The following is a 23101-nucleotide window of genomic DNA, read 5'->3' on the forward strand; positions in this document are numbered from 1 at the left end:
CTAAAGGCCCCACGTACATTTTTCTGCACAGTTTATTTTCTGCAATTGACCTCTATTTAGAATTTTACATTAAAGTAAATGTGGCAGGGGACAGTTTTTATTACACAATTCACTGTAGTCAGGGGGTATTTTTCAAAACCCCGTAGCTATTTTTTTTTTCTATTCCAATTCAGCACAGATACCTTTATTTCACTCCTTGTAAGGCCAATCACTATTTTCTGTGGAAATTACTAGTCAGAATTAGTTCATTCTTCACCATTGTGATTTCTCTGAGATTTTAACCCTTCTCAATATTCGCGTATTTTTCTTTATTTTTCAGCTTTTTAGACGTCCCCGAGCTAATTCCCTGCAAAGGGTTTACTTTCCATACCGTGCACATGTTGAAACATCACATGTCAGAAACTTACTGGTTATTAGTTTACTATGTTCCATCTACCTTTTTTATGTTATATAACTCTCATCTGTAACTTGCAGTTCATTGTGTCAAGTCAACACAATTTGAAGACAACGTTGGTGCTAGCTTACATGTTTATCATTGACAAATAATAACACAAAACTTCTTTCAATATTTGATATCGATTTTTCTAATTATTTCTTTTCTGTTAAGATATCATAGATAAAGTTTTGATATTATTTGCTTTTTAGAAAGTTTTTAGCCAATATCCAATTTATTTTATTTTGTTTACAGCTACACCAAACTAAAATATATAGTTTATATAATCGACTATGTTGGTAACATCCTACTACAGTTTTACACTATGGATTACGAGGTCGTACGTTTTTAAATGATTGACTTAGCCTATTAAAGCGACAATACTAGTATGACCTGACCGAATAATTTTATGAAGATAAGTAAATCTACAGAAAATGTCAGAAAATAAGGTTATTAAGTCAAAATCTGGCGCAATGCTAAGTGCGCCATTAATTGCAAGACATATGTGTTGTTGTTTTTTTTACTTTAATTGGACCAGATTGTTTATTTTTTCTTTGATGTAACTTCGATCGTTCTAAATTTGCATTGATTGATATTTCAGTAATGAAAGTTCAGTAATTGAAATATTATAATTATCGAAAGGTATTGTTATCGGAACCATTTCAAGATTTTCAATCGTACATTTCATTTTCTTGTCAAAACTATTCATTATCAATTGTCAGTGAAAATTTTATATTTGAGTGTTTATGCATAATAAATGCGAGACGTTTACTATGTTCCAAAAGTAACGTATCTAATTTGTATTCATTCAGCAGTCAACATTGCTCATCAGTTCCCTCCTAGCTTTATTCAGTATATCACAAACAACTGTAAGCTTTTGGGGAAAAAAGTAAAAGAAAAACCCCCTTAAACAAAACTGCCCCCTAATTTTACAATACAAGTGACTCTGTATTCCTTACTACTATCAGATAAATTATGAGAGGACGCATCGTATTTTAACCTGATAAGGTTTGGATTGAGTAATTTGTCAGAAATTGATTTTGTTTGTGTAACTACCGAATTGGTAAAAAATTTATAGCTTTTTAAATCTAATATAAAACGAAACATCGATAAAACACATTTAATATTTAATATTTCGTGGAAATTTACGATAAGATAAATTGATCACGATAATTTTGACAAAAGTAGAGCTAAAGTCGTTGTGAGGCAACGAGCGTGTTTTGAGCTACAGATGAGAGTCGAAAAAACAAGTTGTAATGAATAATTAACATATGTGCTTTATACTTTTCCAATAAATAAACCAAGCTTATATTAAATAGCAACACGCCTTACGTCAACTACAACAGCGCACGATATTAAATTGACGTTTAATCTCTAACAATTGCAAATGTAAATAAAATGGGGACATAATTATCTAAGTAATTTCTAAAAAGATAATAAAAGGTAAATATAATGGTTAATTTGTTGCACACCAGTCCTCCTTAATTTGTCGTTTTGATGAATTATAATTAGGCTTTGTACGATCTGTCTATGCTTTGCTTCCAAGTGCGCTGTTACGATACGTTTCTACAATACAAAATCATAATTAACTGAGGACTTCAAAGAGTAGTTATTTAAAAAATTCAACTGCTTTTTCGCATTCACATGTAATGCTTTCATGATATTCAAATATCAGGTTTTACTCAACTTTGACGAGGGCAAGTGTGATACATGTTCGTAATGAAATATATATTTTTTTCCTTAGTTTCCTGAGCTGTGATATAGGAAGTGCCGCACACAAGTCACTAGAAATCAGGGAGCTGATGTTTAATACCTTAACATGTAGCTTACTTGTTGAACTTCTTATAACAAATATGATGTTGCATTACTAAGTTCTATATATAATGAAGTTATTTTCTTTATAAAGAGATACAAATAGATATGTAATGAGAAAATATTTTCAGATTATTCGATTATAGGTTATTAATTGTCCTTCAAGAGGCTTTCTTTTACACAAGCAAATGTGTATTGATTAAAATTATTGAAAATGTATCTCTCCCATTTTTTTGATAACATAATTTACTTATCAAATATTCATTGTAATAATCCAATGGATATTGATTACCCATTAGGAAATAAATTCAAAATGTGAATTACAAGATCCAGTAAAAAAGACAAGCAAATACGGTTCACATTATTGTTCTTGAGTGCACAATTCAATTGTTCAAGGTAAAAAAAAAGGTTTTCGTGATTTTTTTTTCTATAGAACAATATAATGCCTGTAAATAAATATTAAAATCTTTAAAAAATAATAAAAATACGATTTATGTAATATTCAAGGTTTAAAATATTTGACTTATGTAACAATGAGTACATGTGAGATTGATAAAAGACGTGAAAAATTATCTTTAATTGTTGACCTGTGCATTAAGTATGATCAATTATGATATAAATATTCTAGCTTTCGGTCTTTTCATTTAAAGAAACACCACTTACACATGCCTGACTGATAGAAAGCTAAATTGCACAAAAAGCAAATACATATTTAAAAAAAAAAATTACTTTCAAATTAAGAAAATATATTGTACCTCGATTTTACAATGTATTTTTGCCTTAAGTAAATAAAGAGCATGTAATATACTTTTGGTTAAAGAAAGTACTGAAAATAACCATAACACAGAATTATGCCGATATTTCGTGTATTTAAAGAAAAATGAAAATAAATACTTTACACAGTATTTCGTACCTTATAATAAATCACACCGTTACAATGACAGAGAGAGAGAGAGAGAGAGAGAGAGAGAGAGAATAAAATGTCATATGAACTGCAGAATATTATATGAGGCAATTAATTGTTCCTCAAGATTTAATGTTTAACCTTAGCAAAGGTAAATTGATTACAATTGATAAGCGCGACGAAATTCCATCTTTTCTAAATTTCTTGATTACCGATTAATTATTCATTTTAACATTTAAGTGCTTATTGAATGACATTATTCAATAAATCAAAACTTTAAAATACAAACTCTATATAAAATACAAACTCAAACGGTATTAGAATTTATTAATCTGAAGTGCGCATTCGCACTGTTCAAGGTAGAAATAAACTGTATCTTTCTACAGTACAATGTTGCTTTTCCTAATCTTCCGATGTCCGTGGTTTTTAATTGGCGTCCTTGTGCCGTGTTTTGGCAACTTACAACCGGGCTTCTCTAGACTTCAGCGAGGACACAGACTGGACAGGAAACTGATTCAATCCTTCCCAGAACTCAGTTTCCTGGACTGTGTGATAGAATGTCTGGTTAAACCACGGTGTAAATCTGTCAACTATTTCAAAGGGGCTAATTTCTGTGAAATCAATTACGAAAATAAGACGACAGCAGAGACTAGGTACATGGAGAGTGCTGGATGGGTGTACAGTGAAAAGGAGCATTGGCCTAAGGTAAATGTCTTAGAATCTATATTAACTAATATCTATACTCTATCCCAAACAAAATATATATACAGCACAATTTTAAATGGCTATTTCCTATTTATATTGTCTGCGACAATACTGAGGAATCATTTTTATGTAATTTGAATTTTAAGACAATTATTGTGATATGTACTTTTTCTTGATAAAATAAATATAGTGAGCATAGTGATTTAATTTAAAAATCAGGAATGTACTTTTAATTTTTCAATAGGCTGGGTCTGATCGGTACTGCAGGTAACGTTAAGTTAGAATTATTAATTGACGAGTTACCTTTTTAATGATTACAAAGTGGAGGATAACTGTTTATATTTCTGTTTTATCAAATGGAATAAAAGTGAAAAATACGGCGAGTGTTAGGCTAGTTCCCGAGTTATCGCCGATAAAAAAGTGCCCAATTCGGCGCAAATATTGTGATTTTATCGTATTGGGCTTCGACTGCTCTGTTTTAGCAATAACCTGTCTTAAAAAAACCATTTTCTAAACCACTGACTTAATTAGAATATATTAAAATTTTGCTGTGTTCCGCGTAATAATAGCAGCATGCGTTGTTAAAACAAACGCGTCGCTCTATGACGTCAACGTACTAACTAATATACCAAGTCAAACTATCAGTACATGTTAACATTATTATACACGTTCAGTTAGTCCATCCATAACTATCATATTTCATATTTAATAAATTGCACGTTTGATCATTAAAATTTTACTGTGATTTTACGGGGTTTATTTAATAATAAAGATTCACCTTTAACATTTAGGAGCTGGCTGGAGCTTGTTCGAACTCAACCTGTGGAATCAACCAGACATGTAAACACAAGAAATATTCCGAGGATAAATTCTTTGAATGTGTTTTGTCAGGTAAAATCATCCGGTACTTTGCTTTAATGCAAATAGATACCATTAATAATATACATGTGTTACATGTAGATAATTGGTTTTTCTTATGCATATTGGACAAAAACTCAAGTATCAAAGAGAGATCCTTTTTTAAAATAAAAATAACTCATCTAAACAAAACTTTTAAAAACCCGTTTGTCGACAAGTATTATGTTTAAATTTAACACATTATACTATAATACTTTCAGGAATTAAAATTGTTACATTTAAATAATTATTAATCTAACTGTCAGTTGAAGAAAATATCATAATAGACTAGAGAAATTGAAAACATTGTCATACCTTTTTGTAAAGGTAAAATTTAGCCTCTTATCCTAGGTATTAATTTTAGTGTATGTGCCTTTATTTATAAGATTGTGGAATACCCGATCAAAAGGAAATAGATCTGAATACAACACGACGTGAGGACGCCATTGGTATACACAGGAGGATACACGCCTCATGTTTTGACGGATACTCCCAGTCTGGTTCAGGATGGCTGATCTGTCAGTCAAACGGAGAGTGGAAATACGACATTGTCTGTACAGGTGAATATGGGCGCGCTTGATTAAGATTCACGTGGTGTACACCGATATACACCGGTGTAAACATTTTGTATTGTAAATCAAGTCCACTTCAATGGTGTAGTGTACATGGTGTAGGGAAGTTAAGAATGAAAATGACGGAAAAGGGTGCAGTTTTAACAAAGAATCTGCTGTTGTGCAACAATTAATAGGTTTTTTGTAATATAAATGCAATAAAATAAATACACATTTCAAATTTAATGGCTTTCATACAAACGACAACTTTTATGCGACGTCTAATCCGTTACATTACTTAAAATCATTTTCCAAGTTTCAATCATAACATTCGTCCGCCATATTGGTTTCAGTGCTACGCCCAACAACACATGCCCCTGATTCGGTGTAGAAAAGTGTATACCCGGTGAACACCTAAACGCTACACATTTGCACTTGATTTACAAAAGTGTACACGGTGTACACCTTTTGGTAAAATCAAGCGCGTCCATTTTCATTTCTTGTCCATCAGTTTTAAAACGTGAGATGCAAAATATTATCAGGATAACCAAGTTGCGTTAATGAAGACTAATAATCAATACTCCGGCTCTAGTATGTTATGGTATACTAAAACGACAGTGAGGCACCGGTTGTCCTGACAACGCATGTAGCAAACATCTACGTTCCAATTAAGAAAATTAGCAGTTTATTTGATCATTGTAATCATTTAAATATTTCATGCAAGATATTGATGAGTGCCAGAATGACCCTTGCCACAATGAAGCCAAGTGCACAAACACACCCGGCTCATACAACTGTACATGTGACACCGGATGGACCGGGATAGTTTGTGATGAAGGTAAAGAACTAGGAAATGTGTTACCCCTTACATTTTTAATGAGGAAAACATGATTGTTTTTAATGTCAAGATTGTAAACAAAATTTAGTACATTTAAATGATCCTTCTTGTTTGAGAAGACACTTAAGTAAATCTTTAGGGGGGAAATAAAACAGATTTTCTTGTGAAATTTGTACATGTACATGTGTATCTACGGTTGATATCTATATTTATTATGTTGGGAAGGGGGCTTTTTTGGCAAAATATTAAGCTGAAGATACTCTTTTGCAAAATTATAAACATCAAGAAAAATAACGAATTATGCAAAGCAAAATTATAAACATCAAGAAAAATAACGAATTATGCAAAGTACAAACAGCTTCTTAACAGACTAGTTCGAAATATGTATTAGAGCATTATTAGTATTGTTTAAATCTGGGTCATGTTTAAAATATCGGTATATTCAAACACATAGCTTAACATTATAATTTCTTCTTATATTATGATTTTGATGCGCTTTGTAAGACAATATTAATCATTCTCCTTTTTTAATACCATGTTTCCTTCAATGTCTGACTTATGAAACTGAAAGTTAACATGTTTTGAGTCATAAAATTTCAGATATTAATGAATGTCTGGACAATCCATGTCACAACGGAGGAACATGCAGTAACAACGATGGATCTTTCACGTGTACATGCGCAGGTGGATTCACAGGGACACTCTGTAATGAAGGTTAATTCTCTCTTTCTTTCTCTCCCATCCTTTTCTCTCTCAGAAATATTAATAGTTGTTAAATTGATATGCAATATACGAAACTTGCGACTATGACTGTTGTGTTGACTTCACACAATGAAATGCAAGTTATAGATGGGAGTTAAATAACATAAAAAAGGTGGATGGGACATAGTAGACTTTTAGCCAGTAAGCTTCTGGCATTTGATATTGTAACATGTGCACGGTATGGAAAGTAAACCCTTTGCAGGGATTTAGCTGGGGGACGTCTAAAAAGCTGAACAATCAAGAAAAATACGCGGATATTAAGACGGGTTGAAATCTCAGAGAAATCACTATGGTGAAAAATGCACTAAATCTGACCAATTATTTCCACAGAAAACAGTGATTGGCCTTACAAGGAGTGAAATAAAGGTATCTGTGCTGAATGGGGATAGAAAAAATAATTAGCTACCGTGTTTTTAAAAACATCCCCGACTACAGTGAATTGTGTAATAAAAACTGTCCCCTGCCACATTTACTTTGTTGCAAAATTGTAAATAGAGGTCAATTGCAGAAAATAAACAGTGCAAAAAATGTAGGTGGGGCCTTTAGACTATACAACGTTGATGACACAGTAGCTTAGTTTAAAGGAAATAGTATTCCTACCGTAAAAATATATAAAGTGTATTATCAGGTATGCATATTTTCATCAAGTTTTGGTGTTTTCATTGCAAACCTCAGTCTTGTTCATATGAAACTAGTTTACAATGTTCAGCATGTAACATACTGATGCTAAAAAGTGTTGAATACAAGTCATTTAGCTATCCTAAGAAATTGAATATTTTTGATTACGGCTCTATTTATCAAACTAAATTTAGCATTCAATGTAGTAAATAGTATGGTCTTATCATTATCATGAAAATCTTACTTTTGGATTATCGGTGACAGTTCTGCCGGACATTGCATTACGTAAACCTGCCAGTCAGTCAACAACACAATCTGACTATAACGCCTCGTATGCAGTGGATGGCAACAGAGGAACTGACGTTGGTGTAGACAAGTGTACAGTTACACGTGATGGCGACACCAATCCCTGGTGGAGGGTGGATCTACAGGCTGTGTACTCCATCACATCTGTCAGAATACTCAACAGAGGAATAGATAAATTATACGGAACAGGTAAGTGTAAAAAGTAACAACATTGCCTGTCTTGATTTTGCTTTTTATGTCCATACCTTATATATGTATAACATCACAACTGTCAGAATACTTAACAAATAAATAAACAGTTAAACACAGCTAAGCGTATCTAAAACAACATTACAAAATCGGAAAACAGACAGTACATGTGTACTATGCATGTACAAAGGGCAGGAATTACAGGCAGTAGGATAGTAAGATAAAAGACAGTTCTGCTTCACAATATAGTGCGTACAGTTGACCCCAAAAGCAAGTCCCGAGTAATGAAAAAGCAAACCCGAGTGGACAAAAGTTTTAAAAAAGCAAACCCAAAGTAAACCTCAAATGTAAACCCGGGGTTCAGATGGGGTTTACTCTTCAAAAAATTGTTTAAGTTGCGAAACAACCTCTTATATATATATATATATATATATATATATATATATATATATATATATATATATATATATATAACCCAGAGAAATTCACCTTTTTGGAGCTCCACCTCCGCCCCGGCCAGGGCTTGAACTCACGAACCCTGGAACCGATTCTCTTAGCAGTGAGCGGCCACCGCACTAACCACTGGGGCATCTAGACAATACAAAAATCTTGCTTTCGACGACGAAAGGTAACTAGCGCGCTGGTCGCTCACTACACGGTCGTTTGAGATACAGGTGGAATGCAGTTAAACGACAATTTGAGAAGATCGGGCCGATACACATTGAAAAAAAGCTATGAACTAATTGTATCTATCAAAAGAAATGTGTGCATACATGCAAAATGCACGTAGCATGAAGAGAAAACAAAATGTCTGACTGTACACAAGATGTCGTTTCAGATAAACTATCCGATGGGGTGTTCGGTAAGACTTGCATATAGAAACTTGTGCATGAGCACATAGAATTAATACCTGAATAGAAAAAATGAGTTGAATAACTTTATAACAGTTGATAACTGTCTAGACTTTAGGATTAAAAAGCCCTTTTTCACTAAGATTATTATATTACCCTGTAATGATGTACATGTTTGTTACTTTTAAAATCATTATCGCAAAAAGTAAAAGGCTTCAGGCCACGACCACCTCATTGTAAAAGCAAGCACACCATTCACAAAGCTTGCAGCTGTATTTTTTAAACAGAACCGTGGACAAAATAAAGCGTTCTGTTTATAAAGCAAACTGAACCAATCCGTGCAACTAGTGTTCTGGACATATCCTATATGACCATAAACTGACTTATTTTAGATGTGTCATACAAGCTGCGGGATGTTACCGTCACTGTTGGGCTGACAGAATCTGATGTCAACACTCCCTGTGGTTTCTTTGCTGGTCCCGGTACCGCGTCACAGCTGGTCGTCATCGACTGTCCGACGTCACCGCATGGAAGATTCGTAAAGGTCTCCAAGACAACTGAGACCCTCACTTTGTGTGAAGTTGACGTGTTTGGCGTCCCCGTCTAATTGTCAAATGATTTGGTGTCATAGATGAACAGTTACCGTATAAAAATACATGCATTTGTTTGTTTATTCCGGATATATTTATTGTGTATCCTCTTTTTTTTTCAATTCAGCTGGACAAGTCTTACTTATGCCTTCAGTCAGTTCAAGCATACATGTATCTTTTACAACATATACCATTGCATACAATGTAACAGAGCACTGAAATCTTATACCACTGCTTTGGAATCCAATACCATAACATATAATCTCATGATTGTCAATCATCATATCATTTTTAAAAGTTTTATTATTACAGATCAATGGTACACTTAAGGTTCTGATCATTTTAGTTCAAATGTTTTGAACTCTTCTGTACACTGCGGGTTTTTAATCAGATTTCATTGCACCCCATTGTATCATTAAGCCTTTCATTTCAAATATTCATAGCACAGCATACACATTTCATAGCATGTTATTTAAAAAAAGTATAGCATATCATTGAAATGATAACCATAGCATAGCATAATTATAAAAGACATGCATGAAATGTTTATTTACATGTATTTGTTAGAGTCTGTCCCAAGATATTTCAGCAGCACATTTGGGCGATTTTTTTTTATAAAAATACACATACATGTGAAATAAGTGCAATTGAAATAATTGAAAGGGATAATTTCCAAGATAATTTCATTGACACATTATTATCTTTCACTTGGAAAAACACACAGGAGCGAAAACAGATTCCTTACGGAGATTTATAATAAGGAATGTTTACATTTTTTCTCCATTCGGAATACATCGCGTAATTTTTCAACGTAATCATCAGGGCTCGCTGCAATACAAAATCCCCGTAGACATCACATTTTTGGCATTGTATTGGAACCTGATAAGCTAACAGGGGCGTTTTGACAGAGAAATCTTGGAACCCTGAGTGTTTATAAATATCAAGAAATTAAGCAAAATGTGAACCCAGGATATCTTTGGACAGAGTATAGTTATGTTGCGTGATGACTCTATCTTATTATCTCATTTATACCACATACACTGTATGTATTGAGTGTGAATTTATCATGTACCTTTATATGTATCAACATTTACAAAATTCATTCGAATCAATTCCTGTTTGTTTTTGTTATGTGTTAGAAATGTTGTGTCAATAAAAACAACTGCGGTTTTTTTTTCGTTTTCTTTTAAATAGGACAGTGGAGACGACATGGTTATCATTTACCCAGAAAAGAGATTCTTTATAACTTTTGGATCGTGTCTTTAGATTAAAATTCTATAATGACGCGTTTAAGCGGATGTAAATACGAATCCTGTTGAACAAATCTTCAGCCAAATGTATATCATTTCCAATGATACAGAATCGATAATACAAATACGTGTAAATTTTCATTGAAAATTTGTCATATATTCTGTTCATCAAAGGAAATACGAGAGACAACTCTAACTCAGTGCATTTGATACGAAAAATCCCAAGAGTTCCAAATGTCAGCATGATGTGTAAATTCGAAGCAGGTAAGCGTTGGTAAAAAAGTGTTTAATTCTTTATTAATATGAATTAAAGTTGAAGCTGAACGGCCTCAAAATGGTTCGTTATGAAAAATTTAACTGCTATTTTCAATCCAGCTTCATTAATTTTCTCCAAAATCGTTTCGGAGCGATTCTGCTATTTTTGCTACATAACCGGTATATCGCTGGCATTTTAATTGTGTGAAGGCCTGTCCCGAGACACAGATTATTCTAACTAAGCAGAGCTTAGTGAAACAAGTAATAGCTTTCCAAAAAGCTTGCCTGACTAAACAAAATTATTCAATGGAAGCATGCATGTATCAATTAGGCTATCTTATTAGAAATGAATTTTAATTTTCGCTGCTGATCATAAATTTATAATCGGAATGTGTAAATTTAAGACGAAATGTCCGCCTTTTCTTCGATCTAGAACATGTACATATATATCACTTGAAATTCATTTATTTATTTAATTCATTTTTTTTAGGAATGTACACATATTATATAAGTGCATGTAAGCTTGAAATCTGGAGAGTAAATAGTCGGTTTTTTTTTTAAATTGTACATGTATTTGTTATATGAAGATGCAAAATCAACTGAAAGGCATTTTAAAAAATTTCCAACCATATGAAATATGAAAGGGTATACAAACACGTATTGTTTTTGAATGTGTGTGGGCAGCTTCATCAAAATCATCTTGACAAGCAATTAAAAAAGGGTGAAAGAAAAAAAACCCTAACTCTAACTTCAATTAAATTAGAATTCCTTATTTGCAGTGTCATTTGTCCTACAAAAGTGGAGGGGGGGGGGGGGGCAAATCCATGATATTTCCATTTATCATATAGAGCTAAGAAAAGTGCCAGCTGCCAAAAAAGTGGGGAGGGGAAAGCATCCCCCCTCACCCCAACCCCCGATGATACGTGCCTGTGATGTAAACACATGATGTGCTCTGGGGTATTCGCATGATCCCAACGGACTCATCAACTAATCGGTGCGCAAAAACTATGAACGAGACATTATGGCGCGAAATCCTGGGTTCACGCAACGAATGAACTCATCCATTGGGATAGGGTTAGATGAATTTTTCGACATTTCTTTTGTAACAGCTACATACATGTATATTATACTTTGGATCTAATGTTTAAGAAGAAATCTAACGAATTAAGAAACACACTTGATTAGTAATTGTTAAATGTAGTAATGTACATTTAGTAAAACACGCGAGTTATGGTCCCTTTTCAAGATTAATGAAATCGCCCAACTGAACGAAAATCGGGTCACACCCTGCTTCGGCGATTTAGTTCCTCCAGTAGACATTCCAGCTGTATAAATATATACCGGTATTTGTTTTAATCCAAACTGATGACTCTCTTGTAATAATGATAATCCAACACCAATCATTACTTACATTGACTTGTACCGTAATAGAAAATATGTTACAACTTGTTGCGATGGCCCCCTCCCGCTTTTTTGCCGTAATGCTGATCTATTTTTAAATCAGGATTACACACGTGCACTGCATGGTGAACGTCCCATTTACTTGAAAACTCTTGCTCGCTGTTGTTATTACATGCCATATAACATTTTCATCAATTGTGAATGTAAATGCTGACCTCTTAAACATGCATCGGTTAATCTTTTTTGTGAAATATCATGATATTGCTTGTCCCATTGTCTGCACTGTTTCGGAGATTGCAACTTTTAAACCTTAGATATGCCTGACGTCATGACGTCAGGCAATAAATAGCATTATTCTAGGCTGAAAGCTCGATGTATCTATTTCGTAAATGTTCGGTATCATAAGCAAAGTCAACCCGTGCAAGCACGGGTCAAAGTCTAGTAGAGTAAATATAATAATATATGTTTAAGTACTTTCAGTGTTTTGATGAATTTCATTATTGGCCGTTAGCCTTTACTGGCTCCTGTAAATGGCTGTTACATTCGGCATGGTTATCAGCCTATCAATGGAGTTAACCTTTTATAATTTTGGTTCCATCATTAATTCTGGGTGATGCACTTGTATACCCACTAGTTTGTAGTAGGGGAAAACCGTCAATGTAAGTATAATTCATGAACAATATCGAATCTACAGTGGTAGATAACAGTTAAACGTGTTTTGCGGACTGGAATATTTATATCTGGCAAAAACGTGAAGAACGAAACATTACGTGTCTTAAACAGGTCGGGTACACTACCTTTTATGGATAGCATTATTAAACACGTGCCAGTATTTTCGTCAAACAGATTCTCCAATCCAGTGAATGAGTTGCAATATATGACGGTCTACAACGTGTTTACGAATCAACAGACGCACGTGGTTTTTGTCTGTTTTATTCACAATATTTAATTGCTTGCCGGAATGTTTGTACATCTTGATTTTTACTTTAGAAGGTAAAAAAGGAAAGATTACGTACCATTAACTTTGTTCCATGCTCACATTGAAAAATGTTGTTTTAGTTGATCAATTGTTGTTTCAAAAATGATCAGTATCAAACGACTGACAAACATACGCATACAAGTACAAACATGTTTTGATAAAAAAAAACCAACTGCACAGTTGTGTATTTGCGACTTTATCATTGTGCACTAGAAATAAATACAGGTATTATAAACTGTACATTTTTAACATACGTGAATAGCCACGGTAGTAGAAATGCACAAATATACAAACGCAGAAGCGCAAGCTGTGCAGCATATAGTATTTTGTCCGTTAAGCATTCTGATGAATATCCCTGAAGAAAATATCAACGCGCATTCTTATAATGTTGTCTTAAATATGGGATATCACGTGAAAAAAACGGTACTCGCTGCTTCTATTTCTATAGGACGTACCTCTCTTTTGAACATTGACAATGGGGTATTTAAATAGGTTGATATAAGTCCTCATATGCAATAGTTTTTAAATGTGAGCATAGGAATTGAAGTTCAGACATAATTGTCCATATTAATTTCATAAATTGTGAAAAATCATTCAAAATGAGTTTCCAAAGGACAATTCAAAATGGTATATATTTTCAATACGCTTTGTATACACTGAAACTTGTAGTAGCCCACAATGCCTTGCAACTCATTCACCTGATTGGTTTGTCGATAAAAGTAAACAAATAGCTAATTTAGTATGCAAATTTATGCAGACGTCACAAAATATAGTGGTCTCGACCTGTTAAAGCTGTGGGGACCAGTGAGCGATATTCAGAACTTGTTTTGCATTATGGCATTTAACAAGAGGCCCATGGGCCACATTGCTCACCTGAGAGACAATAGGTATGATAAAATCAGCTTAATGGAGTCATAATACAAACTATCTGGACAATGTACAATAATACATCATACATACTTTGTATCTACACTACCTGAGGATGCTTTCACACAAGTTTCAGCTCTCCTGGCTTATTAGTTTCTGAGAAGAAGATTTTTAAAGATTTACTCTATATACTCTTATGTAAAACTTCGATCCCCCATTGTGGCCCTAACCTACCCCCAGTGGTCATGATTTTCACAACTTTGAATTTACACTACCTGAGGATGCTTCCACACAAGTTTCAGCTTTCCTGGCTGATTAGTTTCTGAGAAGAAGATTTTTAAAGATTTACTCTATATATTCCTATGTTAAAGTTCGACACCCCATTGTGGCCCCACCCTACCCCCGGTAACCATGTTTTTTTACAACTTTGAATCTACACTACATGAGGATGCTTCTACACAAGTGTCAGCTTTCCTGGCTGATTTGTTTCTGAAAGAAGATTTTTAAAGATTTACTCTATATATTCCTATGTAAAACTTCGATCCCCCATTGTGGCCCCACCATACACCCGGGGGTCATGATTTTCACAACTTAATTTACACTACCTCATGATGCTTTCAAACAAGTTTCAGCTTTCTTGGTGGATTAGTTTCTGAGAAAAAGGTTTTTAAAGATTTACTCTATATATTCCTTTGTAAAACTTCGACCCCCCCCCCCCCCATTGTGGCCCACCCTACCCCCGGGGATCATGATTTTCACAACTTTGAATCTACACTACCTGAGGATGCTTCCACACAAGTTTTAGCTTTGCCAGCTGATAAGTTTCTGAGAAGAATATTTTTAAAGATTTACTTAATATACTCCTATGTAAAACTTCGACCCCCCATTGTGGCCTAACCCTACCCCCGGGGACCATGATTTTCATAACTGTGAATATACACTACCTGAGTATTCTTCAACACAAGTTTCAGCTTTTCTGACTGATTAGTTTCTGAGAAGAAGATTTTTAAATATTTACTCTATATTCCTATGAAAAACTTTGATCCCCCATTCGGCCCCACCCTACACCCGGGGGTCATGATTTTCACAACTCCGTATCTACACTACCTGAGGATGCTTCCACACAAGTTTCAGCTATCCTGGCCGATTAGTTTCTGAGAAGAAGATTTTTAAAGATATACTCTATATATTCCTATGTAAAACTTCGACCCCCCCCCCCCCATTGTGGTCCGACCCTACCCCCGGGGATCATGATTTTTACAATGTTATATCTTCATTACCTAAGGATGCTTCAACACAAGTTTCAGCTTCCCTGGTTTTTTGGTTCATGAGAAGATTTTTGAAAATTTCTCGAAAATTTCATAAATTCCTAATTATCTCCCTTTGCAAAACAGCGTGGTCCTTAATTTTAACAACTTTGAATCACCTCAGGCTAAGGATGCTTTGTGCCAAGTTTGGTTGAAATTGGCCCAGTGGTTCTTGAGAAGATGTTGAAAATGTGAAAAGTTTACAGACAGACGGACAGACAGACGGACGACAGCAAAAATGTGATCAGAATAGCTCATTTGAGCTTTCAGCTCAGGTGAGCTAAAAAGTGAAACCAAGACTAACAGACAAAGGTGAAATCTCCCAGAGCATGGATATCATGCAAGGTATTGCTAGTATACAAAATACTTACGCGAACATTTTAGTATGTGTGGACGGCCAAGGTAAACATCTAGACGATCTCACACTGGAGATAAGAGCGAGAGTTGGAATCAATTAGAGACTTGAGAAAGTCCAAGATCAAACAGTTGAGGCCGAAAACTCGATTTCAGAGTTACAAGAGAAAAACAGAATGATGGAACTGATCATACAGCTGATTTAAAGGGCTAGCATGATAAGTGAATTATCTTAATCTGAGATTATCAGGATCCTGACTGCGATTTGTTTAAGGTCCGAACATGTGTATTTGTCGGGTTCGGATATGCGTGAAAGTCATTTACCAATTATGGGGAGAAATAATATAAATAAGAAATCGGCATGCATTAATTATAATTAAATGTGTGATGACATATTAAAGGCGTAGTTTAGTAACAACAAGTCATTACCGATGAAGAGGGGAGAACCATAAAAAAGGGAGACAATTTGAAGGTGCGATTACTTCACGCTTAGAGACTACATCACAATGCTGTCTTCATATGTTTTGTTCTACGAAGAGGAGGAAATCAAGATGTCCTTGAGAGATTTAAATCTGTGGTGGACCAAGAAAAATGGTTTGAATAGTCACCCGCTGGTTGGAGAAAAATTAAATTTGAGAGCGAAGAAGGTAGATATTAGGCAAGTGTTTATATATATATATATATATATATATATATATATATATATATATATATATATATATATATATATAATATGTTAGTAGAAATGTTTATTAGTGCTTCTTTTTTAACTTTTAGCAATATTTTATTTTGTTGAAGTGATGATGAACTGCCATGCATGGAGATTATCATACCGATAGAATGCACGGTTTTGGCGATAGATACAGTGTCGTTGAAGGAGTGTTCAGAGAAAAACCCGTTTCAATAAAAATCAAGAAATTTCGTAGAGAGGATAGCACTTCTTTGCTAACAAGAAATCCAGTCAAAGACAGTGAAGAGGATTTCTGTCATTTCTATAAAAAGAATCACCATTTAGCAATTTCCGCCCAGCAAAGTTTGTTCTGGAAAGGGTGGAATACAGATGTAGTAAACAGTATATGATGCACCAAAAAGCAGGTACCATTATATATATGCATGAGCGATATATTCAAGCAATTATTTAAAGAGCAAAAATGATTTAATTCTTTATTTTGTTTTTATTTTAGTGATGTTAAAAGACGACTGAAAAGCCCAGCAAATTCTGTCGACCACTGACCCTCTGACAAGGAAAGGACTTGGAAGAAAAGTCAACGGTTTTGATGCAAAAGTATGGTCCAGTCAATGTGTGAATATTGACAAGCGAGGTGTAACGGCCAAGGTATACATACACTAAGTAAACAAAACAGTTTAAGTAAGACTTAAATATAGAGTTCTGTTTTAAATATTCTATGTTTTAAAGTTCAAGCAAAATCCACACTTGGAGAGAGCCTTGATAGAAACTTTTCCAGAAATACTTGCTGAGGCATCCCCGTCTGTCCGCCTGTGGGGGATCGGGCTCGGAATTCAAGATAAACCCCAAATCAACGCAAGACCTGGAAAGGGAAGAACAGGCTGGAATATTTATTCGTTAAAAATGAAATGAGTGAAAACGTCCTGTTTGACCAGTGAAGAAAAAATGACTGAAATAAAAAGAAATAGACACAAACGTGCTGAATATTGATTTGTGACTATTAAGAAGGAGTTGTTTAGAACTTATATATTTTAATTAATTTTCCCTGCGTGTTTGATTAACTTTGAATAAAGAGTTTGTTTTTATTATATTTTTGTTATGCTATTTATGATCATATTTATTCGAATAAATGTCAACGCTTGAAAAGGATCTGCCATTTAAGTAAGTTGCTTGGCAAATTAAATTTCTACTGCCAGCAAGTGCCCGTTTTGGGATTCAACTCGGCGCGCTACGACTTGAACCTCATAAAGAAGCACATTGCAAAATATCTCTGTCTCCACGAATCTCAAGGAGTAACAATTAAGAAAAACAATACAAACACTTGTCTAAGCAAAGATTCATTACGATTTCTGGATATCACCAATTTACTAGCTCCTGGCGCGTCCAACAGTCAATTTCTCAAAGCATACGGGATACCGGAAGCAAAGGGTTTATTTCCCTTATGAATATCTGGACGACTTTTCACGATTAGAGGAAGGCGCTCTTCCACCGCACAGAGAATTTTACAGCTCTTTAAAACAAAAGAACATTACTGAAGAGGAATACGACTTCTGTAAGGACGTCTGGGAGCGAGAGAAAATTACCTGTCTGCGAGACTTTTTAATATGGTATAATAATTTAGATGTCTTACCGTTCGTCTCTGCAGTGACAAAATGACAAAACATCTATTTTTAGAAAAAAATCGACATCTTCAAATCAGCCATGTCAGTGCCGTGAATTGCTAGGCAAATGTTGTTTAACGCAAGAGCGAGAACCGTAACTTCGTTTTCCTTGTTGGAGAAGAGGACAAGGACTAATTCTATAGTGTAAAAAACAACATCATTAGCGGACGCTCCATTATTTTTCACCGACATGCTAAAGCAGAGGAAACGTTCATCTGAAACAATCCCGAGAAACCTTGCAAAAAAGTTGTTGGATATGACGCTAATGTACTCTACTTGTGGGCTTTAGACCAGGAAATACCCACGGGCGCGTTTGTGAGACGGCTTCCTGAAAGCAATTTCCGCCCGATTGTGAGAGAGAAATACATTGCCCAATATAACTGGTTAAATTGGGTTGCGCATACATTAGGTGTCCAGATCCAACACAAAATGAACACCGGTGGCGAAAAGCGTGTGGGTACATATCCGGTAGACGAATACTGTGGTGCGACAAACTTTGTGTTTCAGTTTCAACCAGTGAATGACCAAGTGGCTGGTGAAATGTCCAAATAAAAAGCACAAGATAAAATTGAATTTAAGATTATGTATAACGTGAGGAATTTACAAAAATTAAAAAAAAAAAAGTCCTTTCACGCAGATTTGCTCAAAGATATCTTCGCTCCGCGGAAATTTATTGACGTACAGACACACAAGTTTTAATGTCCTTTGGAATTTTCACTTTTCCACTGAGTACAATAACGGGCCTTAATTTTTTTTCTTTTTTCCCTTAAAGTATAACTGTGTTAATGTCACCGACAACTATCGTGCAATAATGATCAACTGTCCGACCTGCCTTCTCCGCATTACACTTCCCGAAAGGTTTAATTATTCATCACAATCCAACACCATCAAATCGTTCACTTTTAAATTTGAGTCCACGTACATATTTCCGAATAATGTACCGAAAAAGCACCTTCAACTTAGGTCATTTTCATTTTCTATCTTCAATTGTTCTTTTTTAAACTGTATTAATATCCCCTCTCATCACTGCATATGTTGTATCTTTCGTAAAGTTCCTACAGTCAACAACTCATTCTAAAATCCACCTTGTTGCAAGGCATAAAAACATTTTTTTTAAACTAATGATAATAAAAGACAAACATAATCGTTTTATAGTTCCGCTTACTTCATCTGCATTGGTCCTATTAAAGTATTTTCGCCAATCTACAAAATCTAACAAAACACTTTGATGAATATCTCTGTCATCGCAAATTTTGACAAAGTCGTTAAACACCGTTTCCCCTGCATCTTTGTATGTTTTGACAAGTAGATAATAATGATAACACATAGACACCATAGACGACAGATCACACCCCCTATCCCTTCTATATGTCTTCTCTCGGGCGGATGGTCATAGTCATATATCATGCATCATGTAGAACATTTTATTAAAAATATTGTCAATACTCTTCTATAAAATATTGATTTGAGAAGTTTTTTAAAAAACAAGAGGCCCATGGGCCACATCGCTCACCTCAGGACCAATAGTTATGATAAAATCAGCTCAATGGAGTCATAATACAAACTATCTGGACAATGTACAATAATACATGTAGATCCTGTATAAATAAAATCCATTTTCCGCTGGATATTCTTATGTTTATAATCATTAGTCCCTTTTCTAACAGGATGATTTTATAGTCATATCATATGTTGAGTATTGCAGTTCTCAAAAAGATCCCTAACAATAGTTTATATATGGGATATAAACGTACATCAAACTCTGAACCTTCTCGTGAGGCCAAAAAATTGTCCTGGGGCCAAAGTCTTAACAATTATAAAGAATCATCTGGCTGATTAGTTTCTGAGAAGATTTTTAAAGATTTACCCTATATATTCCTTCGTTAAACTTTGACCCCCCCCCCATTGTGGCCCCACCCTACCCCTGGGGATCATTATTTTCACAACTCTGAATCTACACTACCTGAGGATGCTTTCACACAAGTTTCAGCTTTCCTGGCTGATTAGTTTCTGAGAAGAAGATTTTTAAAGATTTACTCTGTTTATTCCTATGTAAAACATCGACCTCCCATTGTGGCCCAAACCTACCCCCAGGGGTCATGTTTTCACAAATTGGAATCTACACTACCTGAGGATGCTTCCACACAAGTTTCAGTTTTCCTGGCTGGTTTCTGAGAAGAAGATTTTTAAAGATTTACTCTATATAATCATATGTTAAATTTCGAACCCCCATTGTGCCCCACCCTACCCTCGGGGGTCATGATTTTCACAACTTTGAATTTACACTACCTGAGGATGCATCCACACAAATGTCAGCTTTCCTGGCTGATTAGTTTCTGAGAAGAAGATTTTTAAAGATTTACTGTATATATTCCTATGTAAAACTTTGATCCCCCATTGTGGCCCCACCCTACCCCCAGGGGTCATGATTTTCACAACTTTGAATCTACACTACCTGAGGATGCTTCCACACAAGTCTCAGCTTTCCTGGCCGATTAGTTTCTGAGAAGAAGATTTTTAAAGATTTACTCTATATATTCATTTGTTAAACTTCGACCCCTTAAAAACCTTAATTTATTAATTTTTTAGATTTGAATTTTTTTTATTTTTTCATTCGACAGAGACGCTCTCAAAACTTCTGAATATGAAATTTGTTTTAAAATCGGTCCACGCATTGTTGAGATTTTGGACTCCAAAATTCTGAAGCGAGTGTCCGCGTAGCTCAGTCGTTAGAGTGGTGGACTTGTGCCCAGGCGACCCGGGTTCAGTCCCTGAGTGGCGAATCTTTTTTCTCTTTTTTTGTGTTTTGATTAATGATTTTATTTTAAAATGATGGATTTGAATGTTTTCCGTTTTATTTTTGTCAAAAATAGAAAAAAAAAAGCGGCTTTTTTTCCGTACAAATATAGAGCTCTTTTCTGTCAGCAGCTCTCTAAATTCCGACGCTCCTCGCATCGCCGACATTAAAGACATGCCGCCGAAGTGCACCTGCAGTTGGACCGCATTAGACTTCGCTGGGTCGCTTTGCCGGCATCAAAGAAATGCCGCCATCTCAATGACTGTATGCATACAACATTTAGCAATGCAACCACGTTATTCTACTCGGCTTAAAAAGGAGGACTGTTTAGTATTTAATCCTATATATAGATACACAAATGCATGTATACATGCGTTTATTGAAATAGGTTGCTTATATATTAATTACCTGAACATTATAAAACACTATGTAATCTATCTCTCTCTCTCTCTCTCTCTCTCTCTCTCGTACAAATGTTTTTACATTTGAATAAGAACTAGTACAGGTAACATGGAGTAAATTGGATAGAAGCTAAATGTACATTGGCGTCCAAAAATTATACATATTTTATATCAAGTTACGGGATAATGTCTATGGATTCAAATAATTTGAAATTCATTGTTTAATGATTGTCTTCTTATTGATTGGAAGTCAACGCTAAAAAGTCATTTTTATTAAAGATGGTGCACTTTTTCCTTTTTTGTGCATGTCTATTTACTGATACAAATCTGTTGCCTGTCTGAGATTAAGAAAAACTTCTATACACGTAACTATACAAACGAACGGGTGACTGCGACAAGGTTTTGAAAACTGACCACCCGTTTATGAGTGTTTGAGCCAAAGAATAAATAGATGTAAAAAAAAAATCAATAGTTACAACTTTCAAAAAACGCTTATACATTGTTCTAACATATGTATTTTATTTAGAAATTGTGTAATATGTGATATTTAGAAACTAATATTCTACGTTTAATATAGAAGTCACCGACCGACCCCCCCCCCTTCCCAATTCATAAAAACATTTTGATTTTCTGGCCCGATTTTACTTGATCTTTGATCTTGGGCCTTTAATTTCAACTAACTACCATTCTAGATTACTGTACAATCATAATCATAATGAAAATTCGTGAAAATGAACCTCGGACCCCATTCTTATTGTCTGTCATATATGCAGCAGATTGAACATTTAAGACGAAATTCTTGAGATTAAACGGTGCTTATATCCTATGTATTATACGTGGAAATGAAATTTACACAGTACACGCACTGAACCCCCCCCCCCCCGCCCCCTCCTTCCTTTTCACAAAATCATGTAGTTTTTCTGGCATGATTTTACTGGATAGTTCAACTTGAACCTTTATTTTCAACATAGTTCAATTCTAGATTACTGTACTAATGTACTGTAGAAAAAAAATTCTAACTCCCGGGCCCCTTACTAAAACCCAATGAAATTTTATGTAAATGTACCTCGGACCCCATTCTTATTGTCTGCCAAATGCCCAGCGGATTGAACAATTAAGAAGAAATTCCTGAGATCAAATGGCGAGTATAGCCTGTACGGGGGCTTAAAATTTACACAGTACATGGGATGTAAGCAGCCGCGTAATATTTCTGTTGCATGTAAATTTCTTCTTTTCCGTTTAGTCTGTATCTACGATAGCATGTGAACTACATATGAATGTTACAACTGTGGAAATTACTGTCATCAAATTTTTACCGAATAATTTTACGTGTTTACTGATTTCGTTATTTCTACATTTATTAAGATTTCATCAATCCTGCTGAAATAAAACAGTCAACCATAATAGTAAACGACACGAAAAAAAATTCTCAACACTGAAATACATGGGTAAAATGCATCAGTCATTGTTTGAGGACCTCTCCTAATTGTTGTTAAACGAATCCGAGATCCACATATCAAAATTCTTTTTTCGATTTATTTACGGCGAAAATCAAGCTCGGGTCTTTTCACCCCCCTCCATACACAAACAAGCATCAATATTTCAAATGACCTCGCACTGTTATCAAACCTGAATAGTCAGACATCTTACATGTTGTTTTTCATTTCATACAAAAACTCAGCTCC

General features: G+C 34.7%; 1 protein-coding gene and 1 pseudogene across 1 annotated transcript in view; both read left to right on the forward strand.

The window, feature by feature from the left end:
* Positions 1-3495: 3495 nt before the first annotated feature.
* Positions 3496-23101, forward strand: part of LOC128172651 (neurogenic locus notch homolog protein 1-like) — a 201606-nt gene continuing 182000 nt past the window's right edge. The window contains exons 1-5 of the mRNA XM_052838426.1: positions 3496-3854; positions 4646-4745; positions 5138-5311; positions 6027-6140; positions 6741-6854. Coding sequence (XP_052694386.1) covers positions 3540-3854; positions 4646-4745; positions 5138-5311; positions 6027-6140; positions 6741-6854 — 817 coding nt within the window. The 5' untranslated portion in view covers positions 3496-3539. The remainder of the gene's footprint in view (positions 3855-4645; positions 4746-5137; positions 5312-6026; positions 6141-6740; positions 6855-23101) is intronic.
* Positions 16376-17495, forward strand: LOC128172711 (uncharacterized; annotated as a pseudogene).

This window comes from Crassostrea angulata, chromosome 2 (genome assembly GCF_025612915.1).
Source record: "Crassostrea angulata isolate pt1a10 chromosome 2, ASM2561291v2, whole genome shotgun sequence".
Classification (NCBI taxonomy): domain Eukaryota; kingdom Metazoa; phylum Mollusca; class Bivalvia; order Ostreida; family Ostreidae; genus Magallana; species Magallana angulata.